At 43.1% G+C, this 27,943-nt stretch overlaps 1 protein-coding gene across 1 annotated transcript; it reads left to right on the top strand.

Annotated features, from left to right (window-relative positions):
- The first annotated feature begins 21,069 nt into the window (after positions 1–21,069).
- Positions 21,070–25,655, top strand: LOC124694372 (beta-galactosidase 9-like). The gene is made up of 14 exons (XM_047227368.1): positions 21,070–21,807; positions 21,895–21,961; positions 22,065–22,301; positions 22,898–22,986; positions 23,087–23,192; positions 23,279–23,366; positions 23,482–23,600; positions 23,677–23,841; positions 23,925–24,094; positions 24,216–24,325; positions 24,415–24,524; positions 24,613–24,723; positions 24,806–24,907; positions 25,004–25,655. The coding sequence occupies exons 1-14, from the start codon at positions 21,446–21,448 to the stop codon at positions 25,313–25,315; spliced, it is 2,148 nt and encodes a 715-aa protein (XP_047083324.1). The 5' UTR covers positions 21,070–21,445; the 3' UTR covers positions 25,316–25,655.
- Positions 25,656–27,943: the final 2,288 nt, after the last annotated feature.

Genomic DNA, 27,943 nt, shown 5'->3' with positions numbered 1-27,943 from the left:
TTCTCTGATAATCATCTCTATTGTTTCCTCCTGCGCTGGCTCGGAATCCAGCCGAAATTTGCCCTGGAGCATCGTAGTTCGGTACCGTCGAGGAAATCGTCGCCTCGATTGATAATTTCGACCACGGTCCTCCTCTGGCGACCTGTGTCGTTTATTGTGGACAGCGTCTTCTCCGTCTGCCCATCTATTTGCTATTTCCATCAACGTGGATACTGTTTTTGGATTGGTCCTTCCCAAGTCCTCGACGAAATCTCCACGCCTAATTCCTGCGACAAACGCATCTATTGCTCTCTCGTCAGATATATTTTCTGCCGAGTTTTTAATGATGTTCCACCTTTGGATATATTTTCTCATTGACTCGTCTGGCTTTTGTCGACACGCTCTCGGCTCTTCTAACGACGCAGGTTTTTTGCATGTGGACCTGAAATTCTTGACGAATACGTCCTCGAAACTTTCCCAGGTGTCGATGGATCCCGGCGGAAGTTTTTTGATCCAAGATCGTGCGGCTCCACTTAAGTGCACCCGAATACTTTGCATGGCTGTTGCCCTAGTTCCTCCGGCTAGCTTTACCGTCTCGAGGTAATCAATTAGCCAATCTTCTGGATCTTGCAAACCGTCGAATTTTTTGAAGTGATCGGGTAACTTGAATCCTGAGGGGACACGAGTTTTTCGGACTCTTCTCGTGAAGCACGGTAGACCGCACATATCCTCGTCATTAAGTTCTGGGGACTGCCGATGATCCCTTCTGCTTTGCCTCGCTCTATCGACCCTTGCTTGTGCTCCTGTATCTCTTGCTCCACTTGGTCCTTCAGGAGCTGCCGCTGTTGCTGCCGCAGGTCGTGGACTATTTTGCCTTGCCGCTCCTTCGGGAGGTGTTGCTACGAACGCTGTCCCCATAGCTCCAACCCCTGCTAACGCCATGTTGTATAATGTTTCCCTTGGATCTCCTGGGGGTGGCCTGGATGCAAGGATGTAAGCTTGTGTTGCCATATACCCAGCTTCTGGTGTCTTAGGGATAATATTTCCTCTTGTATCTATCGACATAAAGGACATGTCGAGGTTTTGGACCAGGTGCTCTCTTTCTGCTTCGGGTATGTGTTGTAACCTTGATCTTCCTCTGTTCCGAGCCTCCCTGTGGCTATCACCCGAAACTCTAGATTGTCCACTTAGATCTGCCCTTCTCCTGCTTGATGCAGAAGCTGCCTCCTTTCTCCTGTTCAACTCAGCTGTCTCGTTTTTCTATTTCTCGGGCGGTTCGTGCGAGCCTATATTGATAAGCTTGCGGTTCTTGAGCTGTGGCTGTCGTCGTCATTGGTTCCGAACCATCTAGAGCTTTTGCTGCTCTATCCCAAGCTGCTTGTGGAAGTTGAACGCTGACACGTGGCGTGGGCCCGACATATTTAGTGCCCATACCTCTCCTTAGATCTGAGGGATCGACGAAAGGATTACCCAAATCGTCGAAAGCCTCCGATGTTTCCTCTTGATTGTCGATAGCATAAATCCGATGATATTTTGTACTCCGATCTATATTGGGTTTGGTGACATCATTGTTGAGATTGATGAAGACCTTGCCCACTGTGATAGATTTGTCGATGAAGTCGTAATTGTCGACATCGCTTGAGCCATCGCTTATATATGAGTCCGCAGATGACTCAAACGATGTGTCGCCGAAGATCTTGGCGAGTTTCTCTCTTGCTCGATGCCGACGTAACGTGTTGACGAAGTTTCTTCTTCGACTCGGTTGACGATGCATAGCTTGAAAAATCAGAATCGACCGCCGACGATCCCGACGAAATCGGAATTTCGACACGATACGATCCTTCTTTCTCGACGCGAAAGTGAAACCTTCCGAACGTCATCTCCAAGGGCTCCGCCAGATACGCATATGCATCCAAACGGGAGGGTGGGTGAGGAACAAAATCAACAAGACCAAGCAGCGATCTGTTTACCTCGATCCATAGTGTTGCTTCCGGTTGACGATGTCGAAGACTTTGAACGTGCCATCGAGATCGGATCCTTACGCCTCTAATTCCCACGAGACGGCGCCAATTGACAAGGGATTAACTTGTCAATGCCTACGGATTATAGGCTAGGGTTTAGTTAGAAGTAGAGGGCAAGTAGATCTCGAAGGTTTCAGCCGAAAAGTACTCGACGATTATGAAAACTAGGGTTTGTGAACAACGATTCGATGATCTTCTCGTCCCTCAACTCCCCCTTTATATAAGAGGTGGAGCCGAGGGTTTCGTTTTGTACAAGTTACAAAGTCCGGGACGGTTTCTAACTCATCCCGCCAGATTACAAATAACACTTCCTATTACAACTCTATCTTTTCCTTAAATATATCTTGGGCTTCCGAATCTTCTTATTCTTCGAGTAGTGGGCCTTCAATAAACCCCGGGTACTATATCCGGCAGGCCCATTTGGGATGCCTATGTCAAGGAGTGTCATCCATAAATAAAACTAAAGTACATGTGTAAAAAAAGAGAAGAGGGATGATCTACCTTGCTGGTAGAGATAACGTCCTTCATGGGAGCCGTTCTTGACAGTCTGGTTGATAAGGTAGTTAGAGTGCCCACTACCATTCGTTGACAACAACAAACACCTCTCAAAACTTTACTTTTATGCTCTCTATATGATTTCAAAACTTAAAAAGCTCTAGCACATGATTTAATCCCTGCTTCCCTCTGCGAAGGGCCTATCTTTTACTTTATTGTTGAGTCAGTTTGCCTATTCTTTCTATCCCAGAAGCAAACACTTGTATCAATTGTGTGCATTGATTCTTACATGTTTACCTATTGCACTTGTTATATTGCTTTGTGTTGACAATTATCCATGAGATATATATGTTGAAGTTGAAAGCAATCGCTGAAACTTATATCTTCCTTTGTGTTGCTTCAATGCCTTTACTTTGAATTTATTGCTTTATGAGTAACAATTATGCAAGTCTTATTGATGCTTGTCTTGAAAGTATTATTCATGAAAAGTCTTTGTTATATGATTCATTTGTTTACTCATTATCTTCATCATTGCTTCGAATCGCTGCATTCATCTCATATGCTTTACAATAGTATGATCAAGATTATGATAGCATGTCACTTCAGAAATTATCTTTGTTATCGTTTACCTACTCGAGGGCGAGCAGGAACTAAGCTTGGGGATGCTTGATACGTCCCAAACGTATTTATAATTTCTTATGTTCCATGCTACTTTTATGATGATACTCACATGTTTTATACACATTATATGTCATATTTATGCATTTTCCGGCACTAACCTATTGACGAGATGCCGAAGAGCCAGTTGCTGTTTTCTGCTGTTTTTGGTTTCAGAAATCCTAGTAAGGAAATATTCTCGGAATTGGACGAAATCAACGTCCAGGGTCATATTTTTCCACGAAGCTTCTAGAACACCCGAGAGCCACCAGAGGGGAGCCCTGGTGGGCTGATACGTCTCCGACATATCGATAATTTCTTATGTTTCATGCCACATTATTGATGATATCTACATGTTTTATGCACACTTTATGTCATATTCGTGCATTTTCTGGAACTAACCTATTAACAAGATGCCGAAGTGCCAGTTCCTGTTTTCTGCTGTTTTTGGTTTCAGAAATCCTAGTAACGAAATATTCTCGGAATTGGACGAAATCAACGCCCGGGTTCCTATTTTCACCGGAAGCATCCGGAACACCCGAGAGCCGCGGAGGGGGCCACAGGGCCCCCAGATGATAGGGTGGCGCGGCCCACCCCCTGGCCGCGCGGCCCTATGGTGTCGTCGCCCCTTCGACCTTCTGACGCCGCCTCTTCGCCTATATAAAGGTCCCAGACCTAAAACCTCGAGACGGAAAAGCCACGGTACGAGAAACCTTCCAGAGCCGCCGCCATCGCGAAGCCAAGATCTGGGGACAGGAGTCTCTGTTCCGGCACGCCGCCGGGACGGGGAAGTGCCCCCGGAAGGCTCCTCCATCGACACCACCGCCATCTTCATCAACGCTGCTGTCTCCCATGAGGAGGGAGTAGTTCTCCATCGAGGCTCGAGGCTGTACCGGTAGCTATGTGGTTAATCTCTCTCCTATGTACTTCAATACAATGATCTCATGAGCTTCTTTACATCATTGAGATCCATATGATGAGCTTTGTATCGCTACTAGTTGTGTGCTACTCATGTGATGTTATTAAAGTAGTCTATTCCTCCTGCATGGTGTAAAGGTGACTAGTGTGTGCACCGTGTGGTTCTTGTCGTAGGCTATGATCATGATCTCTTGTAGATTGTGGAGTTAATTATCATTATGATAATATTGATGTGATCTAATCCTCCTTCATAGTGTAATGTGGACAGTGTGTGCGCTATGTTAGTTCTTGGTTTATTTTGCAATGATCTATTATGCTCTAAGGTTATTTAAATATGAACATCGAATGTTGTGGAGCTTGTTAACTCCGGCATTGAGATGTTCTTGTAGCCCTACACAACGACTGGTGTTTGCATCCAACAAAAGAGTGTATGTAGCACATATGAGAAAGAGTTATTTATTATGCGATCAATGTTGAGAGTGTCCACTAGTGAAAGTGTAATCCCTAGGCCTTGTTCCAAATACTGCTATCGCTGCTTGTTTACTGTTTTACTGCGTTACTACTGCTGCGTTACTACTGCTCATATTCATTCATACCACTGATACGTCTCCGACGTATCGATAATTTCTTATGTTCCATGCCACATTATTGATGGCACCTACATGTTTTATGCACACTTTATGTCATATTCGTGCATTTTCTGGAACTAACCTATTAACAAGATGCCGAAGAGCCAGTTGCTGTTTTCTGCTGTTTTTGGTTTCAGAAATCCTAGTAACGAAATATTCTCGGAATTGGACGAAATCAACGCCCAGGGTCCTATTTTGCCACGAAGCTTCTAGAAGACCGAAGAGGAGTCGAAGTGGGGCCACGAGGCGCCGCCACACCAGGGCGGCGCGGCCCAGGCCCTGGCCGCGCCGACCTAGGGTGTGGGGCCCTCGTGAGGCCCCCCGCGTTGCCCTTTCGCCTACTTAAAGCCTCCGTCACGAAACCCCCAGTACCGAGAGCCACGATACGGAAAACCTTCCAGAGATGCCACCACCGCCAATCCCATCTCGGGGGATTCTGGAGATCTCCTCCGGCACCCTGCCGGAGAGGGGATTCATCTCCCGGAGGACTCTTCACCGCCATGGTCGCCTCCGGAGTGATGAGTGAGTAGTTCACCCCTGGACTATGGGTCCATAGCGGTAGCTAGATGGTTGTCTTCTCCTCATTGTGCTTCATTGTTGGATCTTGTGAGCTGCCTAACATGATCAAGATCATCTATCCGTAATGCTATATGTTGTGTTTGTCGGGATCCGATGGATAGAGAATACTATGTTATGTTAATTATCAAGTTATTACCTATGTGTTGTTTAAGATCTTGTATGCTCTCCGTTATTAGTAGAGGCTCCGGCCAAGTTTTCGCTATTAACTCCAAGAGGGAGTATTTATGCTCGATAGTGGGTTCATGTCTCCGTGAATGCGGGGAGTGACGAAACCCCTAAGGTTATGGATGTCTTGTTGCCACTAGGGATAAAACATTGATGCTATGTCCGAGGATGTAGTTATTGATTACATTACGCACCATACTTAATGCAATTGTCTGTTGCTTTGCAACTTAATACTGGAAGGGGTTCGGATGATAACCTCGAAGGTGGACTTTTTAGGCATAGATGCATGCTTGGATGGCGGTCTATGTACTTTGTCGTAATGCCCAATTAAATCTCACTATATTTATCATGACATGTATGTGCATTGTTATGCCCTCTCTATTTGTCAATTGCCCGACTGTAATTTGTTCACCCAACATGCTTTTATCTTATGGGAGAGACACCTCTAGTGAACTGTGGACCCCGGTCCATTCTTTTATACTTGAAATACAAATCTGCCGCAATACATGTTTTTTACTTGTTTTCTTGCAAACAATCATCTTCCACACAATACGGTTAATCCTTTGTTACGGCAAGCCGGTGAGATTGACAACCTCAACTGTTTCGTTGGGGCAAAGTACTTTGGTTGTGTTGTGCAGGTTCCACGTTGGCGCCGGAATCTCCGGTGTTGCACCGCACTACATCCCGCCGCCATCAACCTTCAACGTGCTTCTTGGCTCCTCCCGGTTCGATAAACCTTGGTTTCTTTCCGAGGGAAAACTTGCTGTTGTGCGCATCATACCTTCCTCTTGGGGTTCCCAACGAACGTGTGAGTTACACGCCATCAAGCTCTTTTTCGGCGCCGTTGTCGGTGAGATCAAGACACGCTGCAAGGGGAGTCTCCACTTCCCAATCTCTTTACTTTGTTTTTGTCTTGCTTTATTTTATTTACTACTTTGCTTGCTGCATTATATCAAAACACAAAAAAATTAGTTGCTAGCTTTACTTTATTTACTATCTTGTTTGCTATATCAAAAACACAAAAAAATTAGTTACTCGCATTTACTTTATTATCATGTCTAGTCCCGTAGTTGTTACTCTATCACTCGAGGAATCAATCTTCACTTTTAAACAAGGAGGTGAAGAGAATTTTAAAGAAGCATGGTCTAGAATTTTTGATTCTTTTAGTAAAACTGAACCTAAAATGACCTTAAGCTTGCTTCTTAGTAATTTCTATTTTGGGCTTATTCTTCGTTATAGATATGCCTTAGATGCTGTAGTGGGAGGAGATTTCCTTCATTGTGATGGGGATCAAGCTTTTAATGCTATAAGGAAATTGATTACATCATTTAGCTCTGATAATCTTTTTGATCCATCTCATGCTAGTATGCATAATAGATTAAACACTATTGAAACAAATATATCTTGTTTAAAAGAAGTGTATAACCGAATTCGCGAATACTATGATTATGTTCCATTAAGCTTCGAACCTTCAATGTGGGTGCCTACTATTAAAGCTACTATTGGTGGTGAAACCTTCCTCGCTCGTTGTGATATTATGTCCGAGTTTTGCCTTATGCCTGAAAATATTTATAAATCTTTGACACTTTGGGAACTTATCGAAGGAGGAGAAGAAATAACTCTTACGGATAACTCTGTTGTAATTCCTAAGGGTATAGCTGAAGGTGTTTTCACAACCTTTCTTGGAAGGACGGTATCCACTGATTATCTCGTTATTGAATGTGTAGGGACAGGACAAATCACGCTTGAAAGATCCCTGCTGAAACTCATGGGAGCAGTCATAGATGTTGGGAAAGGCACTCTAAATTTTACCTCTACACCCGGATGTGGTCATGTATTCCCTAGACCAAAGAGTAAGAATAAGAGTAAGAAAGGTAAGAGCAACACCCCTGGTAAGAATGCCAATGCTTCATCTCTCGATAATACTTGATATACACTTTCTGCGCCTAGCTGAAAGGCGTTAAAGAAAAGCGCTTATGGGAGACAACCCATATTTTTACTACAACACTTTGTTTTATATTTGAGTCTTGGAAGTTGTTTACTACTGTAGCAACCTCTCCTTATCTTAGTTTTATGTTTTGTTGTGCCAAGTAAAGTCTTTGATAGTAAAGTAAATACTAGATTTGGATTACTGCGCGTGAAACGATTTCTTTGCTCGTCACGAATTTGGGTCTAATTCTCTGTAGGTAACTCAGAAAATTAAGCCAATTTACGTGAGTGATCCTCAGATATGTACGCAACTTTCATTCAATTTGAGCATTTTCATTTAAGCAAGTCTGGTGCCTTAATAAAATCCATCTTTACGGACTGTTCTGTTTTGACAGATTCTGCCTTTTATTTCGCATTGCCTCTTTTGCTATGTTGGATGAATTTCTTTGATCCATTAATGTCCAGTAGCTTTATGCACTGTCCAGAAGTGTTAAGAATGATTGTGTCACCTCTGAACATGTTAATTTCTATTGTGCACTAACCCTATAATGAGTTGTTTCGAGTTTGGTGTGGAGGAAGTTTTCAAGGATCTAGAGAGGAGTATGATACAATATGATCAAGGAGAGTGAAAGCTCTAAGCTTGGGGATGCCCCGGTGGTTCACCCCTACATATTCTAAGAAGACTCAAGCGTCTAAGCTTGGGGATGCCCAAGGCATCCCCTTCTTCATCGACAACATTATCAGGTTCCTCCCCTGAAACTATATTTTTATTCCGTCACATCTTATGCACTTTGCTTGGAGCGTCGGTTTGTTTTTGTTTTTTTTTGTTTGAATAAAATGGATCCTAGCATTCACTGTATGGGACAGAGACACGCTCCGCTGTAGCATATGGACAAGTAAGTCCTTAGGCTTTACTCATAGTATTCATGGCGAAGTTTCTTCTTCGTTAAATTGTTATATGGTTGGAATTGGAAAATACTACATGTAGTAATTCTAAAATTGTCTTGGATAATTTGATACTTGGCAATTGTTGTGCTCATGTTTAAGCTCTTGCATCATATACTTTGCACCCATTAATGAAGAAACACTTAGAGCTTGCTAATTTGGTTTGCATATTTGGTTTCTCTAGAGTCTAGATAATATCTAGTATTGAGTTTTGAACAACAAGGAAGACGGTGTAGAGTCTTATAATGTTTATAATATGTCTTTTATGTGAGTTTTACTGCACCGTTCATCCTTGTGTTTGTTTCAAATAACCTTGCTAGCCTAAACCTTTTATCGAGAGGGAATACTTCTCATGCATCCAAAATCCTTGAGCCAACCACTATGCCATTTGTGTCCACCATATCTACCTACTACATGGTATTTCTCCGCCATTCCAAAGTAAATTGCTTGAGTGCTACCTTTAAAATTCCATCATTCACCTTTGCAATATATAGCTCATGGGACAAATAGCTTAAAAACTATTGTGGTATTGAATATGTACTTATGCACTTTATCTCTTATTAAGTTGCTTGTTGCGCGATAACCATGTTTCTGGGGACGCCATCAACTATTCTTTGTTGAATATCATGTGAGTTGCTATGCATGTCCGTCTTGTCTGAAGTAAGAGAGATCTACCACCTTAATGGTTGGAGCATGCATATTGTTAGAGAAGAACATTGAGCCGCTAACTAAAGCCATGATTCATGGTGGAAGTTTCAGTTTTGGACATATATCCTCAATCTCATATGAGAATAATAATTGTTGCCACATGCTTATGCATTAAAGAGGAGTCCATTATCTGTTGTCCATGTTGTCCCGATATGGATGTCTAAGTTGAGAATAATCAAAAGCGAGAAATCCAAAATGCGAGCTTTCTCCTTAGACCTTTGTACGAGCGGCATGGAGGTACCCCATTGTGACACTTGGTTAAAACATGTGTATTGCGATGATCCGGTAGTCCAAGCTAATTAGGACAAGGTGCGGGCACTATTAGTATACTATGCATGAGGCTTGCAACTTGTAAGATATAATTTACATAACTCATATGCTTTATTACTACCGTTGACAAAATTGTTTCATGTTTTCAAAATAAAAGCTCTAGCACAAATATAGCAATCAATGCTTTCCTCTTTGAAGGACCATTCTTTTTACTTTTATGTTGAGTCAGTTCACCTATTTCTCTCCACCTCAAGAAGCAAACACTTGTGTGAACTGTGCATTGATTCCTACATACTTGCATATTGCACTTGTTATATTACTCTATGTTGACAATTATCCATGAGATATACATGTTACAAGTTGAAAGCAACCGCTGAAACTTAATCTTCCTTTGTGTTGTTTCAATACCTTTACTTTGATTTATTGCTTTATGAGTTAACTCTTATGCAAGACTTATTGATGCTTGTCTTGAAGTACTATTCATGAAAAGTCTTTGCCTTATGATTCACTTGTCTACTCATGTCATTACCATTGTTTTGATCGCTGCATTCATTACATATGCTTACAAATAGTATGATCAAGGTTATGATGGCATGTCACTTCAGAAATTATCTTTGTTATCGTTTTACCTGCTCGGGACGAGCATAACTAAGCTTGGGGATGCTGATACGTCTCCGACGTATCGATAATTTCTTATGTTCCATGCCACATTATTGATGATACCTACATGTTTTATGCACACTTTATGTCATATTCGTGCATTTTCTCGGAACTAACCTATTAACAAGATGCCGAAGAGCCGATTGTCTGTTTTCTCGCTGTTTTTGGTTTCAGAAATCCTAGTAACGAAATATTCTCGGAATTGGACGAAATCAACGCCCAGGGTCCTATTTTGCCACGAAGCTTCCAGAAGACCGAAGAGGAGTCGAAGTGGGGCCACGAGGCGCCGCCACACCAGGGCGGCGCGGCCTAGGCCCTGGCCGCGCCGACCTAGGGTGTGGGGCCCTCGTGTGGCCCCCCGCGTTGCCCTTTCGCCTACTTAAAGCCTCCGTCGCGAAACCCCTAGTACCGAGAGCCACGATACGGAAAACCTTCCAGAGACGCCGCCGCCGCCAATCCCATCTCGGGGGATTCTGGATATCTCCTCCGGCACCCTGCCGGAGAGGGGATTCATCTCCCGGAGGACTCTTCACCGCCATGGTCGCCTCCGGAGTGATGAGTGAGTAGTTCACCCCCGGACTATGGGTCCATAGCAGTAGCTAGATGGTTGTCTTCTCCTCATTGTGCTTCATTGTTGGATCTTGTGAGCTGCCTAACATGATCAAGATCATCTATCCGTAATGCTATATGTTGTGTTTGTCGGGATCCGATGGATAGAGAATACTATGTTATGTTAATTATCAAGTTATTACCTATGTGTTGTTTAAGATCTTGCATGCTCTCCGTTATTAGTAGAGGCTCTGGCCAAGTTTTCGCTATTAACTCCAAGAGGGAGTATTTATGCTCGATAGTGGGTTCATGTCTCCGTGAATATGGGGGAGTGACAGAAACCCCTAAGGTTATGGATATGCTGTTGCCACTAGGGATAAAACATTGATGCTATGTCCGAGGATGTAGTTATTGATTACATTACGCACCATACTTAATGCAATTGTCTGTTGCTTTGCAACTTAATACTGGAAGGGGTTCGGATGATAACCTCGAAGGTGGACTTTTTAGGCATAGATGCATGCTTGGATGGCGGTCTATGTACTTTGTCGTAATGCCCAATTAAATCTCACTATATTTATCATGACATGTATGTGCATTGTTATGCCCTCTCTATTTGTCAATTGCCCGACCGTAATTTGTTCACCCAACATGCTTTTATCTTATGGGAGAGACACCTCTAGTGAATTGTGGACCCCGGTCCATTCTTTTATACCGAAATACAAATCTGCTGCAATACTTGTTCTTTACTGTTTTCTTGCAAACAATCATCTTCCACACAATATGGTTAATCCTTTGTTACAGCAAGCCGGTGAGATTGACAACCTCACTGTTTCGTTGGGGCAAAGTACTTTGGTTGTGTTGTGCAGGTTCCACGTTGGCGCCGGAATCTCCGGTGTTGCGCCGCACTACATCCCGCCGCCATCAACCTTCAACGTGCTTCTTGGCTCCTCCTGGTTCGATAAACCTTGGTTTCTTTCTGAGGGAAAACTTGCTGATGTGCGCATCATACCTTCCTCTTGGGGTTCCCAACGAACGTGTGAGTTACACGCCATCAACCACTTGTATTTCACTATCTCTTCGCCGAACTAGTGCACCTATTAGGTGTGTTGGGGACACAAGAGACTTCTTGCTTTGTGGTTGCAGGGTTGCATGAGAGGGATATCTTTGACCTCTTCCTCCCTGAGATCGATAAACCTTGGGTGATCCACTTAAGGGAAACTTGCTGCTGTTCTACAAACCTCTGCTCTTGGAGGCCCAACACTGTCTACAAGAATAGAAGCTCCCGTAGACATCATGGGCCCAGATGATAGGGCGGCGCGGCCAGGGCCTGGGCCGCGCCCCCCTGTTGTGTCATCGCCTCGTCAGCCCTCCGACTCCGCCTCTTCGCCTATTTAAAGGTCCTCGACCTAAACCCTCGATACGAAAAAGCCACGGTACGAGAAACCTTCCAGAGCCGCCGCCATCGCGAAGCCAAGATCTGGGGGACAGGAGTCTCTGTTCCGGCACGCCGCCGGGATGGGGAAGTGCCCCCGGAAGGCTCCTCCATCGACACCACCGCCATCTTCATCAACGCTGCTGTCTCCCATGAGGAGGGAGTACTTCTCCATCGAGGCTAAGGGCTGTACCGGTAGCTATGTGGTTAATCTCTCTCCTATGTACTTCAATACAATGATCTCATGAGCTACCTTACATGATTGAGATTCATATGAGTTTTGTATCACAATTCATCTATGTGTTACTCTTGTGATGTTATTAAAGTAGTCTATTCCTCCTTCACGGTATAATGGTGACAGTGTGTGCATCGTGTAGTACTTGGCGTAGGCTATGATCATAATCTCTTGTAGGTTATGGAGTTAATTATTACTATGATAGTATTGATGTGATTTATTCCCCCTTCGTAGTGTGATGGTGACAGTGTGCATGCTATGTTAGTACTCGATTTAAATTGCAAAGATCTATTATGCTCTAAAGGTTACTTAAATATGAATGTCGAATGTTGTGGAGCTTGTTAACTCCGGCATTGAGGTGCTCTTATAGCCCTACACAACGAATGGTGTTCATTATCAAACAAGAGTATATGTAGCACAAAGGAAGAGAACTTATTTATTTATGTGATCAATGTTGAGAGTGTCCACTAATAAAAGTATGATCCCTAGGCCTTGTTTTCAAATACTGCAATCATCGCTTGTTTACTGTTTTACTGCATCTTTACTTCCTGCAATATTACTACCATCAACTGCACGCCAGCAAGCACTTTTCTGGCGCCATTACTACTGCTCATATTCATTCATACTACTTGTATTTCACTATCTCTTCGCCGAACTAGTGCACCTATACATCTGACAAGTATATTAGGTGTGTTGGGGACACAAGAGACTTCCTGTATCGTGATTGCAGGGTTGCTTGAGAGGGATATCTTTGTCCTCTTCCTCCCTGAGTTCGATAAACCTTGGGTGATCCACTTAAGGGAAACTTGCTGCTGTTCTACAAACCTCTGCTCTTGGAGGCCCAACACTGTCTACAAGAATAGAAGCACCCGTAGACATCAGCCTTCTCCATATTGGACCGAGCCGAGCCAGGTATACTAATAATGGGTACTCGAAGGGTATACCCATGTCAGATGGTTACAACTATTACCGCATAAACTATACTTTAGTAGCATAATATTACTAGTGCCTATGAATTTTCATTATTTCTAATCATTAATATGATTATTTATGTTTTCATGCGAAAAATTATATCTTTGGTGCTTTTAAATACAAAGATAACACCCTTGTCTGTCAACATCTTTACATCCATAATTTATGGCGTGATATGTGATGTTTAAATTTATCGAGTGAAAACAAAGATCTTATCTAATCGGTTGGTTTTTAGCAAGTTGAAGAGAAACTAAGTTTTTGGTATGTTTGAAGTTAGATAGTTTAGGCATGTCACATTTATTTCTTTAGTTTAGACATCTTTGCCAAGTACACTCAACACTCTATCATGTTCTATTGATACTTAAGAATACCATGAGAAAGGATAAATAATAGCACACTATATTATGCTAAGAAGCATGGAGTGATGTGATAATATTTGTATGTTTGGATATTGTATGGTGATATATATTATTACAAATAATATTTCAGACATCCCAAATCAAACTAAAGTAATTGCAACAATTTTTTTGTTTCAACTGATTACTAGAAATGTATTTGTAACGATAAAAACCAAAATTGTATAAAATAAGTACATATACATGGACATGTTTACATTGTTAAAATTTTCCTTTCATACGGAATAGCATTCAATATAGTATAGTGCACAAAGAATCAATAAAAATAACACACATTTCATGACAAGTGTGTGATAAAAAAAAGTAAAAGAGTTCAGTACAAATTGGTGAGAACTTTGGTTTACTCTCCTTAGGGCCACAAAATGTGAGTTTTTCAGTTGTGGCTGAATCTGAGTATGTAATGAAATGAAAACATGTTGAAGGCTGAGAAGTTAATGAAAAATATTGGAGGTTAGAGTAGATGCAAATAACAAGTATACTCTGTTATGATATGTTATGGATGGCCATGTTATTTGTTAGTTTCTAATGTTGATTGTTATTTGTTCTTCATATTTTTTTAATGCTTAATATTATCTAAAAATAAGAAGGTTGGTGACAAGGACAAACACTAAATTTTAATTTATGATTTCATTGCTCGAATATGACAATTTAAAAAGAACAAAATTGATGCAACATAATCAAAACAACTTCCAGATCTACATGATCTTCGAATCATGTTGCATATGCTCTATTAATGAAAATGTTTTTTCACTTATCTTCTGCACGCCTTAGCTCCTAGAAGGTTTTGTTACGAGATCAGTGCCGCCTCATTGGAGTCATTGGGAGAAAAAAGAGAAATTATGTCCATGGTCTTGAAGCACACATGTTAATCCTCATGAACATGTCCACAATGCTACATGCCTCGGGAAACAGGAATGACCATGCCTGCCTGGTTTCCATTGTTCGCTTGCAGGTACTCATGGACACCGCCTCTTGCTAGTGGCTCCATGAATTATTTGTGTATGGTATTATGCATGGACTAAACCGCAGTTGATTTGAGGCCAATTGACCAAAGATTCCACTACCGGCATGCTCAATTTCACAAGCTAAAGTGAGATGTGTTTTCCTTTTTTACTTTTGCGATTACAATAGGGATCAAATAGTTTAAATAACATACAAATTTCATTAAAAAATAAGTGGATGAGTTCGTCGTGTACTTCGTCAACGAGTGCGTCGGTGGAGTTTTTTTCGAGGATTCCTTGGATGATTTATATTGGGATGATTTACTCGAGGATGACAATGTTGAGAACACTATCTTGTTGGTCATCGTCAAGAACCTCTAGGATGAGCCCAATAGAATAGTAACCGTAGGGCAGGCACTGTCAGCCGTATGTCCATTCCTTGGAACCGCGCAGTCGCTAACGAATCAATCATGAACTAATATTTTGTCGAGGTACCCATCTACCTTGCACACCTATTCTGCAGACACTATCGGATGATATGAGATCCCTTTGTGCCTATAGTGCAAGCATGAGAGGCAAACTGTTGTTTTTCACTCGCCGGAGGAATGCTAGATTTGGAATTATTCCATGTCCTACTTGTTTTAGGATAATAAATCCCTCAACAACATCATGACTGCTCGTGTGATTTTACACAATATGACCATCAAGGATGAGAGGTGTGTGTCCCATCCCTTCAAGCTTGACAATTTTGGTTGCCAGTGTGAAACCTAGAAGAAACCAGGATGGGATCCAAGTTGCTCTTTATACATATATAGCAGCAAATTGAAGATATGGACACATACACCCAACTTTGAGATGATCTTGTTGAGCATAAGTTGCAGCTATATAGGCTCTAGTGTCCCATTTTATTCATTTCACTTCCTTTTTGTGTAATGTGCGATTTGAGCTGTTCTTTGCATCCGGGAAAATTCATTCATTTGTTTAATTATTATATTTGAAAAATTATTGTGATTTGGATTATTGTTTGTATTATGTTGCCGAAACCATGATAAATTTATATTATATTGTTGTTATATTGATATATTATTTTGTCTAAATAACAAGTATGATATAAAACAAGAAAACACAGAGATGCTTTTATTAGGTAGACATAAGTGCATAGTACAACGAACATGTTTGTAACCCCTCACCGCGTGTCGCTCACCCCATGTTGCTTCTATTTCTTGCTCATTCGCTTTCTTGCTGCCCATCGACCTCCATGACCCTGACGCTCATCCCGCGCCCTTCTACTCCCCCGAGCCTTTTCCTCCATCACCATGATCATGGTGGAGCTCGAAATCACATGTTTCCAAACCTATGGAGACTATGGACTAGTGGGAACGGGCTCAAGGTCACCATATCTAGCACACACAAAGGCTCTGACGAGCCGGATTCACAGTCGGCGATACTAAATCGATGAAATAGGAGCCTCCATGGATGACCGTAAGAGGTTAGTTGATGCGTGTAGTTGACACGTTCGTTGGGAACCCCAAGAGGAAGGTGTGATGCGCACAGTAACAAGTTTTCCTCAGTAAGAAACCAAGGTTTAATCGAACCAGTAGGAGTCAAGAAGCACATTGAAGGTTGATGGTGGCGGAGTGTAGTGCGGTGCAACACCAGGGATTCCGGCGCCAACGTGGAACCTGCACAACACAATCACAGAACTTTGCCCCAACGTAACAGTGAGGTTGTCAATCTCACCGGCTTGCTGTAACAAAGGATTAGATGTATAGTGTGGATGATGATGTTTGTTTGCAAAGAACAGTAAAGAACAATTGCATCGGATTATATTTCGGATGTAAAGAATAGGACCGGGGTCCACAGATCACTAGTGGTGTCTCCGCCATAAGATAGCAGGATGTTGGGTGAACAAATTACGGTTGGGCAATTGACAAATAAAGAAGGCATAACAATGCACATACATATATCATGATGAGTACTATGAGATTTAATCGGGGCATTACGACAAAGTACATAGACCGCTATCCAAGCATGCATCTATGCCTAAAAAGTCCACCTTCGGGTTATCATCCGAACCCCTCCAGGTATTAAGTTGTAAACAACAGACAATTGCATTAAGTATGGTGCGTAATGTAATCAACACAAATATCCTTAGACAAAGCATCGATGTTTTATCCCTAGTAGCAACAGCACATCCACAACCTTAGAACTTTCTGTCACTGTCCCAGATTTAACGGAGGCATGAACCCACTATCGAGCATAAATACTCCCTCTTGGAGTCACAAGTATCAACTTGGCCAGAGACTCTACTAGCAACGGAGAGCATGCAAGAACATAAATAACATATATGATAGATTGATAATCAACTTGACATAGTATTCAATATTCATCGGATCCCAACAAACACAACATGAAGGATTACAAATAGATGATCTTGATCATGATAGGCAGCTCACAAGATCTAACATGATAGCACAATGAGGAGAAGACAACCATCTAGCTACTGCTATGGACCCATAGTCCAGGGGTGGACTACTCACACATCGATCCGGAGGCGATCATGGCGATGAAGAGACCTCCGGGAGATGATTCCCCTCTCCGGCAGGGTGCCGGAGGCGATCTCCTGAATCCCCCGAGATGGGATTGGCGGCGGCGGCGTCTCTGGAAGGTTTTCCGTATCGTGGCTCTCGGTACTGGGGTTTTCGCGACGAACACTTTAAGTAGGCGGAAGGGCAGGTCAGGAGGCCACACGAGGGCCCCACACGCCAGGGCCGCGCGGCCAGCACCTGGGCCGCGCCGCCCTGTTGTGGCGGCGCCTCGTGGCCCCACTTCGTAAGTCCTCCGATCTTATGGAAGCTTCGTGCAAAAATAGGACCCTGGACGTTGATTTCATCCAATTCCGAGAATATTTCCTTACTAGGATTTCTGAAACCAAAAACAACAGAAAACAGCAACTGGCTCTTCAGCATCTCGTCAATAGGTTAGTGCCGGAAAATGCATAAATATGACATATAATGTGTATAAAACATGTGAGTATCATCATAAAAGTAGCATGGAACATAAGAAATTATAGATACGTTTAGGACGTATCATTAGTGAGTTCGCTAATTTTTGATCTTGCATACATTTTCCTGAATCATTGCAAACTCATGTGGTATTTGTTGCAAACACATAAGCGAGATACTGCAATTTGAGGCTCTGCTATATTTTTCTTAAATATTGCAAAGCTCCTAACGAGGTGCTGCAAACATTGACATTCCATGTCGCACAAGTTCCGTTTTACCTATTTCCGTGGAGTTTTCCATTACTGGCAGTTTTCATGCGAGAAACAAAAAATGTCCCATAAACACTTTTTGATTACACTAACATATTTGAAATGCTACGAATAATTTCGCATGTTCTGTAACGTCTTCCTTATTTTTGTTATTTGCATAAAAAATTGTGTTGCCTTACTATTTTTGAAATTCTACAAATATTATTTTCACAATTATAACATATTTATGAAAATAGTAATTCAATGATGATAAAATAAAAAGATTTTTTCGCTATATGGGTGGGGTTATTGTTGTGAAACATGGACAACCCTGATATACCATATTAACTAGATTAGTATTCGCTATTCAATGGATCACTCGAAGGGCATTCAAAACAATTGGATTGGGAATGGATAGAACATACATGATGGCGATTTATTTACATGTTGCACACTAATGTAATTTGTTATGTTCCTCGGGAAGCAAATGGCCATTTTATTTATAGAAAACTCACATGTGCATGTGTCTTACTATTCTTATGTGCATGATACTTTTTTCACAGTTTTGCGGAACTCACGTATTACTTCTTACTAAACATATGTATCATGATAATATGATACCATGGTGAGAAAATTCTGGTTCTACTAGGTCAGTGAGCATGAAATTTAATCAATCCACTTTCATTTCAGTGAGTGAGAACATTTCTCTATTTTAGTCATCTTAGTGTGGCGAGTTTTAATCTAGAAAAAAAAGCCTTAATTCAAAATCCATACAAAATAACGGAACTGCTGTCAGGTTTCCTGATCAAGGAAGAATTTATATTTTTAGACATGCCACTATGTTGAATTAATTTGTTTCAACAGTGTTTGCCTCTACAGGAGATTTGAATAACCATGGTTGCCACTGTGTACAGGGTGTGCCTCGCCACTATTTCTAATAATACCATTATCATTTTTTACATAAAATGAGTTTAAAATTTATATCTAAAGTCTTGACTAACACAAAATAGTATTGATGTATTATTCTTATTATTATTATTATTATTATTATTATTATTATTATTATTATTTAATTTCTTCTTTAACTCTCTCGATCGTTCCATTCATTCTTCAATTAGGTCGTTCTATTCTCCCGGTCATGTGTGTTTGTCCTAGTCAAGAATTATGAGTATACGCATGGACAATTTGGTTCTTATATATTAATTAATCGTCGATTTATCTGCCTTTTACCCACGTGTTCTTTTCTGATATAACGACACCACAAAATTCAGTTCCAACGAGTCATCAACACCCCTTAATATCATCATTGTACTACCACAAAGACATGCCATCTTATATTTTAGTGGATTAACAACCATATACAATGAAAAATGTAATTGATTACATAATACGAAATACGAAGGAGCTCACTAGGCATATTATATTTTTCTCAAAAGATTAGACTCAAAGGAAAAGATCCTTTCAAACTGATGGTGCGTAGAAAATTTCCTAAGACTTGTAACTCTACAAAATCAAACAATCTATAGGAAAATTGCGCAACAATTAAGATTATATATTTTAAAACAAATTATTGGAGTGAAAAATGTAGTACCTATGCTACCGATAGAGAAGATGAAACATCCTCACCGATTTCTGACAACAAAGTCTTTTATTACTCTCTCGGGTTTAAAATAAGTTTCCAAAAATGGATGTATTTACACTACTAAAATAGCCTCCCATTAGATATAAGAACAGATTAAAAAACATTTTTTCAGTGAGATCAATCGTGCATTCATCACTTCGAGCCCTCGGCTCGGTAGTTGTGGCCCAAAGTTTCTTCTTAATACAATGCCGCAGGGGCGCAGAGTCACTCCCCTGCTGGTCTTCTTTTTTGTTTTCTTGCACAATACACAGCAACAATTTTCAGCAGGACATAATGTGCCGTAGCAAACATGCTAGTAGTTGCGAAAAAATGAATGTCACTTTGTACCTCCAAACTAAATACAAGTGCAGAAATCTGAGGCTATATAGACTGCCCTCAATCAACGTTGCTCTAGATTTCTCTGACCCCAATCTATACTTCTTATAAAACAAAATTCCACTAAGTGCAATTAATATTTATCTATCTCAACATGCAATTTATCCACATCACCTACTTCCTTAGCCAATCATTTGTCCACCTCATCCCACTAATAGTAGTTCTTATTTATCATCTATCTCTACATGCAAGATATTTAGATTATCTATTTTAACCATTAAACTAGCAATGTTATTCTTTTTAGTTGTCGCTCGATTGATAATATCGCACCCTCATGCTATATCATTACATAGTTAAGTCATGAGCAACTTGAACACCAAATAATTTTGGCAACCAAATAAACTCTTTGCGAATTAAACTTAGTGTTAATTATGAGCTCTTATGTACGTAACCATATAGGATATTTTTAAAAATGTAATGCGGCAATGTGCATGCATTTTTCATGCAAGCCGTTCATATTATTTGGTTCTACAGTCGGTTGATTTCACATCATCTAAATCAATCACATACACCTCTGAAATATAACAATATTGAAATTTTCAAAATTTATCCATTTCATGGCTACTACCTCCATCCCAAGGCTTAAGGCATATATTTTTTTGGAAATGTCAAAGCAAGTAAAGTTTGACCAAAATTTTAGAATAATCTATCAATAAATATGATATTTTGTATAGCACATGAAAATATATTTCATCATCTATCTAATAATATCAATTTTGTATTTGACATGTTAATGATTTTTTATAAAAATTTAGTCAAACTTAACATAGTTTGACTTTCTGAAAAAAAAATAGGCCTTAAGCCTTGGGATGGAGGTAGTATTAAACTTAGTGTCTCAGCTACTATGGCCAACTAAATATTGCATATTCTATAAATCAAATTTTATGTGTTTTCTTACATTTCTTAAAGAGATACCCGCTGCAACGCGTGGGTATATATGGTCCTAGTATAAGCAATATTCAATGCCATCCGGTAAGTGAGTGCAACTACTTCAACCGCTAATTGAATTCATTAACCGCTCATGAGCATCATCCCTCCGGGCACGCAACTCGGCTGATATGTCATGCGATACAAATTAGTTTCAGTTAAAACCATGCACCTCAGAGAGATGCATCGCGGGAGGTTCGAACACGAAGCAAATCAAATGGGGATATTGATGGATTGTAAGGAAAACTAGAAATAAAAACACTAGAAGAGAGGTTCGTATCATCCTATGGGATGTGGGCTCCACCTGTCGTCTTCCTCCCCTCTCAGCCCCGTTACCGGTCTGCCCACTCCAGCGTCACGGCACACGCTTCCTCTGCTTTCCGCTTCACAGTTTCACCATTTCGCCTCCGGTTCTCCCCCTCCCTTGAAGTGGTAAACAGCACCGACTAATCCAAAAAGGAAGGGGAAAGATCAAACTGGAGCAGTTAAACAAGCAAAAAAGATTCCAAAAATCAGGAACACGTTCCCATTCGGGCACTGGCGCCGCCCAGTCGATTGATAGGCTCGTCATCCATCGGCACATATAAGCCCAGCCCACCGCCACACCTTCCCTCGTCTCCCACTCTTCCCTCTTCTCCATTGCCCCACCAAGAAGCCAACAACCAGTTCACACACTGTCATAGCACATAAACAGAGCCGGGCACAAGGCTCCCGGCCGGCCGCTAGCTAGGTGGCGCGCGCCACCATGTCCGGCGGCGTCCTCCTCCTCGTCCTGCTCGCCGTATTCACCTCCACGGCCAATGCCGCCGTCTCCTACGACCACAGGGCCGTGGTCATCAACGGGCAGCGCCGCATCCTCATGTCCGGCTCCATCCACTACCCGCGCAGCACCCCGGAGATGTGGCCGGACCTGATCCAGAAGGCCAAGGACGGCGGCCTCGACGTGATCCAGACGTACGTGTTCTGGAACGGCCACGAGCCGGTGCAGGGGCAGTACTACTTCGGCGACCGCTACGACCTCGTCCGCTTCGTCAAGCTCGCCAAGCAGGCCGGCCTCTTCGTCCACCTCCGCATCGGACCCTACGTCTGCGCCGAGTGGAACTTCGGGTAACCAACTCAATGCAACAGCCATTCCATTCTTTGGATTTGCTTCCTTTATATACTTTGGTAGCTAACTTGGATTTGCTTTGGCAGTGGATTCCCTGTCTGGCTCAAGTACGTGCCTGGCATGAGCTTCCGGACTGACAATGGCCCCTTCAAGGTAACACTGGCAGTCAAACGGCCCCTTCGTTTTTGGTCTCTTCCTTTCGTCCACTGTTGCATGGTTTTGTATCTGACTGCGTCTCCGGCGGTTCGAATTGCAGGCGGCGATGCAGACGTTCGTGGAGAAGATCGTGTCGATGATGAAGTCTGAGGGGCTGTTCGAGTGGCAGGGCGGGCCCATCATCCTGGCTCAGGTGGAGAACGAGTACGGGCCCATGGAGTCCGTCATGGGCGCCGGCGCCAAGCCCTACGCCAACTGGGCAGCCAAGATGGCCGTCGCCACCGACGCCGGCGTGCCGTGGGTGATGTGCAAGCAGGAGGACGCCCCGGACCCCGTGGTAACAACCATCTCCTTCTCATCCCTCTCTCTCACCGTCGATGCCATCCAACGCCATGATGCAGATAGCAAATTGTGGTACCAGCTAATTTAACCACCTCCCTTTCTCGCAATCGCCACATGCTTCCGTTAGGACATCACATCACCGAATCACTGAACGCTGCCACCGCACTTGCTTTCCAGCACAGCAGAACTTGCCAACTTTGCAGCCTGGCATATGTAGTGGCATTGGCGCCAGATAATTATTTTTTTCTCTGTCTTTTTAGGATACTTTCTTCTTTGTAAATCGATTCTTTTGGCTTTTATGTTCTTGTCTTAGGGTGTGTTTGGTTCTGAGCCAAAGCTGGCCAGACCAAATTTTTGGTAAGCCCGTGACCCACGGACACTGTTTGGTTTACTTCCGATTTTTTGGCTAGCCCCAGTCTGATAGGTGCGGCACAGTTGCATTGTTGCCAATTCCTGGGCCATTCGTGGGCGAAGGATTCGTTCGCCAATAAATTGGCTACGCCCGCAAATTGGTAGGGCGCGTTGGGGCAAGAACCAAACGTACCCTTAACTCTTAACTTTGCATACTGATTGAACTGATGATGGCGGCAGATAAACACCTGCAACGGTTTCTACTGCGACGACTTCACCCCCAACTCCAAAGGCAAGCCTTCCATGTGGACTGAAGCTTGGAGTGGATGGTAAATTTGTTTGAATCTTAAAAATTCTCAACAAACACATGTGAAATGTCAAGCATCCACAGCAATATTGACACGATCGATCATGCTGGTTCATTTTAAGGTTTACGGCTTTCGGAGGCGCGGTGCCGCACCGGCCGGTGGAGGATCTAGCGTTCGCCGTCGCGAGGTACGTCCAGAAGGGCGGCTCCTTCGTCAACTACTACATGGTGAGCCACTGAAGCTGGGTCGTCTTCACTCAGATGCTTGAGTTTTCAGTGGGTACTGGCACCTAACATTTTGGTTCCTTTTTCAGTACCATGGAGGCACCAACTTCGACCGGACCGCCGGTGGCCCATTCATCGCCACGAGCTACGACTACGACGCGCCTATCGACGAATACGGTACACAATTCAGTTCATGTTTCGCCTTCCTGGAGTGTAAAATCAGGAGTAGCCGATCTTCGCATTGAGAAATTCTGCTCTCATCATCTGAAGAAATTGTTGGTATGGTACACAGGTCTGCTTAGACAGCCGAAATGGGGTCACCTGAGGGACCTGCACAAGGCCATCAAGCAGGCCGAGCCGGCCCTCATCTCCGGCGACCCCACAGTCCAGTCAATCGGGAGCTACGAGAAGGTTTGATACTTTGATCATTTCACTCCAAATGAAGTGACATCATATCGAGATAACTGATGGAATTCTGTTTCTTCAGGCGTACGTGTTCAAGTCGAGCACCGGAGCCTGCGCCACGTTCCTGTCCAACTACCACACCAGCTCCGCCGCGAAAGTGGTTTACAACGGGCAGCGGTACGACCTCCCGGCTTGGTCCATCAGCATCCTGCCGGACTGCAAGACCGCCGTCTTCAACACCGCCACGGTACGACAGATTGAAACTACCACTGAAACTGAACACTAAGGCAGCCTGAACACCAACATGTCCTGACAACGATTGTGGTGCAGGTTAAGGAGACGTCGGCGCCAGCGAAGATGAACCCGGCGGGGGGCTTCTCGTGGCAGTCGTACAGCGAGGACACCAACTCGCTGGACTCGAGCGCCTTCACCAAGGACGGCCTGGTGGAGCAGCTGAGCATGACATGGGACAAGTCGGACTACCTGTGGTACACCACCTAGTGAGTGACGAACAAACTGACCCTTCTTGAAAACTGACCATCTCTTTCTGAACCTATTTGAGCTCTGAATGTTCGTTACCTTTTTTGATAATGTTCGTTACCTTGATGTACATCGATGCAGCGTGAACATCGACTCGAGCGAGCAGTTCTTGAAGTCCGGCCAGTGGCCGCAGCTCACCATCAACTCCGCCGGCCACTCGTTGCAGGTGTTCGTCAACGGGCAATCTTACGGTAATTGTCTGAATCATCCTTGTCAGAGCTGCATCCTTTTATCGACAAAACCAAATCTGAAAGTTTTACTGATGGACTCTATGTCACAGGAACTGCTTATGGAGGTTATGACAACCCTAAACTCACTTACAGCAAGTCCGTGAAGATGTGGCAGGGCAGCAACAAGATCTCCATCCTGAGCTCCGCAATGGGCCTAGCTGTAAGTTGATCACAAATTAAGAGTTTGGACACCGTTTCACTTGAGATCATTTTGTAAGATGCACTACAATCTCCTGTGTCTGCCGCAGAATATGGGTACCCACTACGAGACCTGGAACGTGGGCGTTCTCGGCCCGGTGACACTCTCAGGGCTGAACCAGGGGAAGAGAGACCTCAGCAACCAGAAATGGACATACCAGGTACACCCCATTTGTTCGAACTGAACATGCCAACTGAACTGAACATTTGCTCAGTACTGATCAAGGTCTCCTGTCCTCGCAGGTTGGCCTGAAAGGCGAGTCGCTAGGTGTGAACACCATCACCGGGAGCTCCTCCGTCGAGTGGAGCAGCGCCAGCGGCGCGCAGCCACTGACATGGCACAAGGTCAGTTCCGATTCACAATGGCACTAGTCTAACTGTTCGTTTCCATTTCTGCTGAACTTTGCAATTCTGAACTTTCTTTGCTGTTGGTCTCTGCAGGCCTACTTCGCCGCGCCGGCCGGCAGCGCTCCCGTGGCGCTGGACATGGGAAGCATGGGCAAGGGCCAGATTTGGGTGAACGGGCACAACGCCGGGCGGTACTGGTCGTACAAGGCCTCCGGCAGCTGCGGCGGCTGCAGCTACACCGGCACCTACAGCGAGACCAAGTGCCAGACCAACTGCGGCGACATCTCTCAGCGGTGGTACCACGTGCCCCGCTCCTGGCTCAAGCCCAGCGGCAACCTGCTCGTCGTGCTCGAGGAGTTCGGCGGCGACCTGTCGGGCGTCACGCTGGTGACCAGGTCGACATGAGAGAAGAAGAGGAGAGCTTGAAGAAATGGAAGGGGGTGGACATCAAATTAGTTGTGAATAGATTTCACTGATGGATTTGAGGAGCACAGGCATATACCGCGTAGACACTGATGCGGCTGGTGGAGTACGTACAAGGACTACCAGCATTATTTATTGGGAGCGGACGGACTTGGCCGCCGGCGTGGTTGCAGGAACTGCAGCTCCGGCGAGGTGGCCGTCGTTATACACTTACTTCGAGCAATAGCTTCTAGGTGGATTTGCTCTATAGCCTGCGCACGCATGTGCCCAATCTGTATTGCAGAAGTTATTTTGGCATGTGATACGTGCTCTTTTTCATTTACGTATTTTTCATGAAAGTAAAGTTTTTTAAAAGCTAATTTAGCTTTCAAAAACGTCTTATATTTCAAAATGAAGGCAATAATATTTACTACTCCGTATAAGATTTTTTTTGGATCTCCCTGATAGAATCCTAGGATCATCTAGGTGCAGATCTAGCCGGGTAGTGTGTGTCTATGAACGAATATGTCTGTGATTACCTAGAGAGAGATGAGAGGGGTGTACCTTCTCCCTAGCTTGTCGAGCCAGAGGTGTTGGACATGGTGGCGGGGGCGACGTCGTGAGCTAGACAGTGGTGACGGCATCGATGCTTCCCGTCACTACAGCGCACCCTTAGATCGGTAGGGTTATCGGTGGGGTGTGCAGCGCATCGATCAATCTCGTAACGCGTGCTGCCGGCCCCACATCTTTATATAGCGCTGCTGACAGGGGTCGCCAACCATAGAGGGTTGGGCGCCCCCGATCAGGGCGCAGGTCAATGGGCCCGGTGGGCCATTGGGCCCACATGGGAGGAGATCATCTTAACATTCTCCCCCTTGATCTCAACATATACTTTTAACTTTATACCTTTTTACTTTACTCGTTTCATCACTGATTAGTACGTAGAGCATGTTTCATCGTCACAACCTAATTGCCGATATGCAGGTCCATTTCGGAAAAAAACAGACAGCCACAACATATCTCTCTGTTTTGAAAAAAAATTATGTTTCTTTCCAGGCCTATCATAATCCAGAAATCATAGGCTTTTCCTTAAACCTATGCCGGCTAAGTGTTCCTTGAACACACTGGGTGGTAAGCCGAGCGGATCCGTAAGCATATCCTTTATACTTATATGCTGGAGACTTATAGTGTGATCCTAAACTATATGTTTCACAACATAATACTTTACCTCTATAGGTTTGGTAGCATTACTCGGACTTGTTGTTGTGAGTATAAAATACTGCAGATTGGTTGTCACAGTACATATTTAGTGGTTTGTCAATACAATCTACCACTGTCAAGTCAGGTATAAATTTCTTTAACCATATTGCCTACCTGTGGCCTCATAACATGCTATAAATTATGCATACATCATGGACGATGCAACCATTGACTATTTGCAGCTTCTCCATGAAATAACCCCTCTTGCGAGAGTGAACACGTATCCTGGTGTGGCTTTTCTATCATCTTTGTCTCCCGCAAAATCTGCATTTGAATACCCTCTTATTTCTAGGGAATGAAATCTTTTGTATGTTAGCATGTGGTCATTTGTGTCTTTCACATAACGCAATGCTTTCTTTACCATCTTCCAGTGTTCCATAACTGGATTTTCTAGATAGCTACCGAGTACCCGGTGATATAAGCTAAGTTAGGGTGAGTACACATTTGTGCATACTTTAGCCTTTCAATAGCTGAAGCATATGGAACCGATTTCATTTGATCGATCTCGTATTGGTTCTTGGGACATTGAAATTTCCCAAAACTGTCGCCCTTGACTATAGGAGCAGGTGTGGCATTACTCTTATGCATATTATACTTCTTTTGAACCTTTTCTAAATGTGCCTTTTGCGATAGTCCTAGGACACAATTTTTCCTATCTCGATGAATTTGTATGCCCAAAATATATGATGCTTCACCAAGGTCTTTCATATGAAAATTTGAGGACAAGAACTTATTTGTCTCTTGTAGTAGACTGCCATAATTGCTGACAAGTAAGATATCATCCACATACAAAATTAGGAAAATATATTTCCCATTTTTAAACTTTTCATAAACGCAGTTATCCTCAACATTCTTTTTAAATCCAAATCTCTTAATTGTCTCATTAAACTTTAGATGCCACTGCCTAGAAGCTTGCTTTAATCCATAAATGGATTTCTTTAGGCGGCATCCCATGTCTTCCTTGCCCTCCATGATTAAACCCTTGACTTATTTCATGTACACATTTTCTTCTAAATCCCCGTTTAGAAATGCCGTCTTTACATCCATCTGGTGTAGCTCTAAATCAAAATGTACAATTAATGCCATTATGATTTTGAAGGAATACTTACATGAGACTGCAGAAAATGTCTCATTGTAACCTATCCCTTCTTTTTGTGTAAATCCTTTTGTCACAAGTAGTGCTTTATACTTTTCTACCTTTGTTTTGTAGACCCATTTGCAGCCAACTTTTTTTTTTGGCTCCTTTAGGAATTTCTTGTAAGTTCTAAACATCGGTGGAACTCATCGATTTCATCTCGTCTTCTATGATCTCCAACCACTTCGATGATTAAGGGCTTATCATGGCTTCTTGATGTGAAGTGGGATCACCTT

The sequence above is a fragment of the Lolium rigidum genome, chromosome 1, assembly GCF_022539505.1.
Source record: "Lolium rigidum isolate FL_2022 chromosome 1, APGP_CSIRO_Lrig_0.1, whole genome shotgun sequence".
NCBI lineage: Eukaryota > Viridiplantae > Streptophyta > Magnoliopsida > Poales > Poaceae > Lolium > Lolium rigidum.
The sequence above is the reverse complement of the archived record's forward strand: the minus strand, read 5'-3'. Positions and strand labels throughout refer to the sequence as shown.

What these genes read in the sequence shown, in the direction of transcription:
- LOC124694372 (XM_047227368.1), top strand. Translation starts at nt 21,446, where the DNA reads ATGTCCGGCGGCGTCCTCCTCCTCGTCCTGCTCGCCGTATTCACCTCC. An exon ending in CCGTCTTCAACACCGCCACG is followed by an intron (nt 23,842 to 23,924) that starts GTACGACAGATT and finishes ATTGTGGTGCAG; the next exon opens with GTTAAGGAGACGTCGGCGCC. An exon ending in GCTCCGCAATGGGCCTAGCT is followed by an intron (nt 24,525 to 24,612) that starts GTAAGTTGATCA and finishes TGTCTGCCGCAG; the next exon opens with AATATGGGTACCCACTACGA.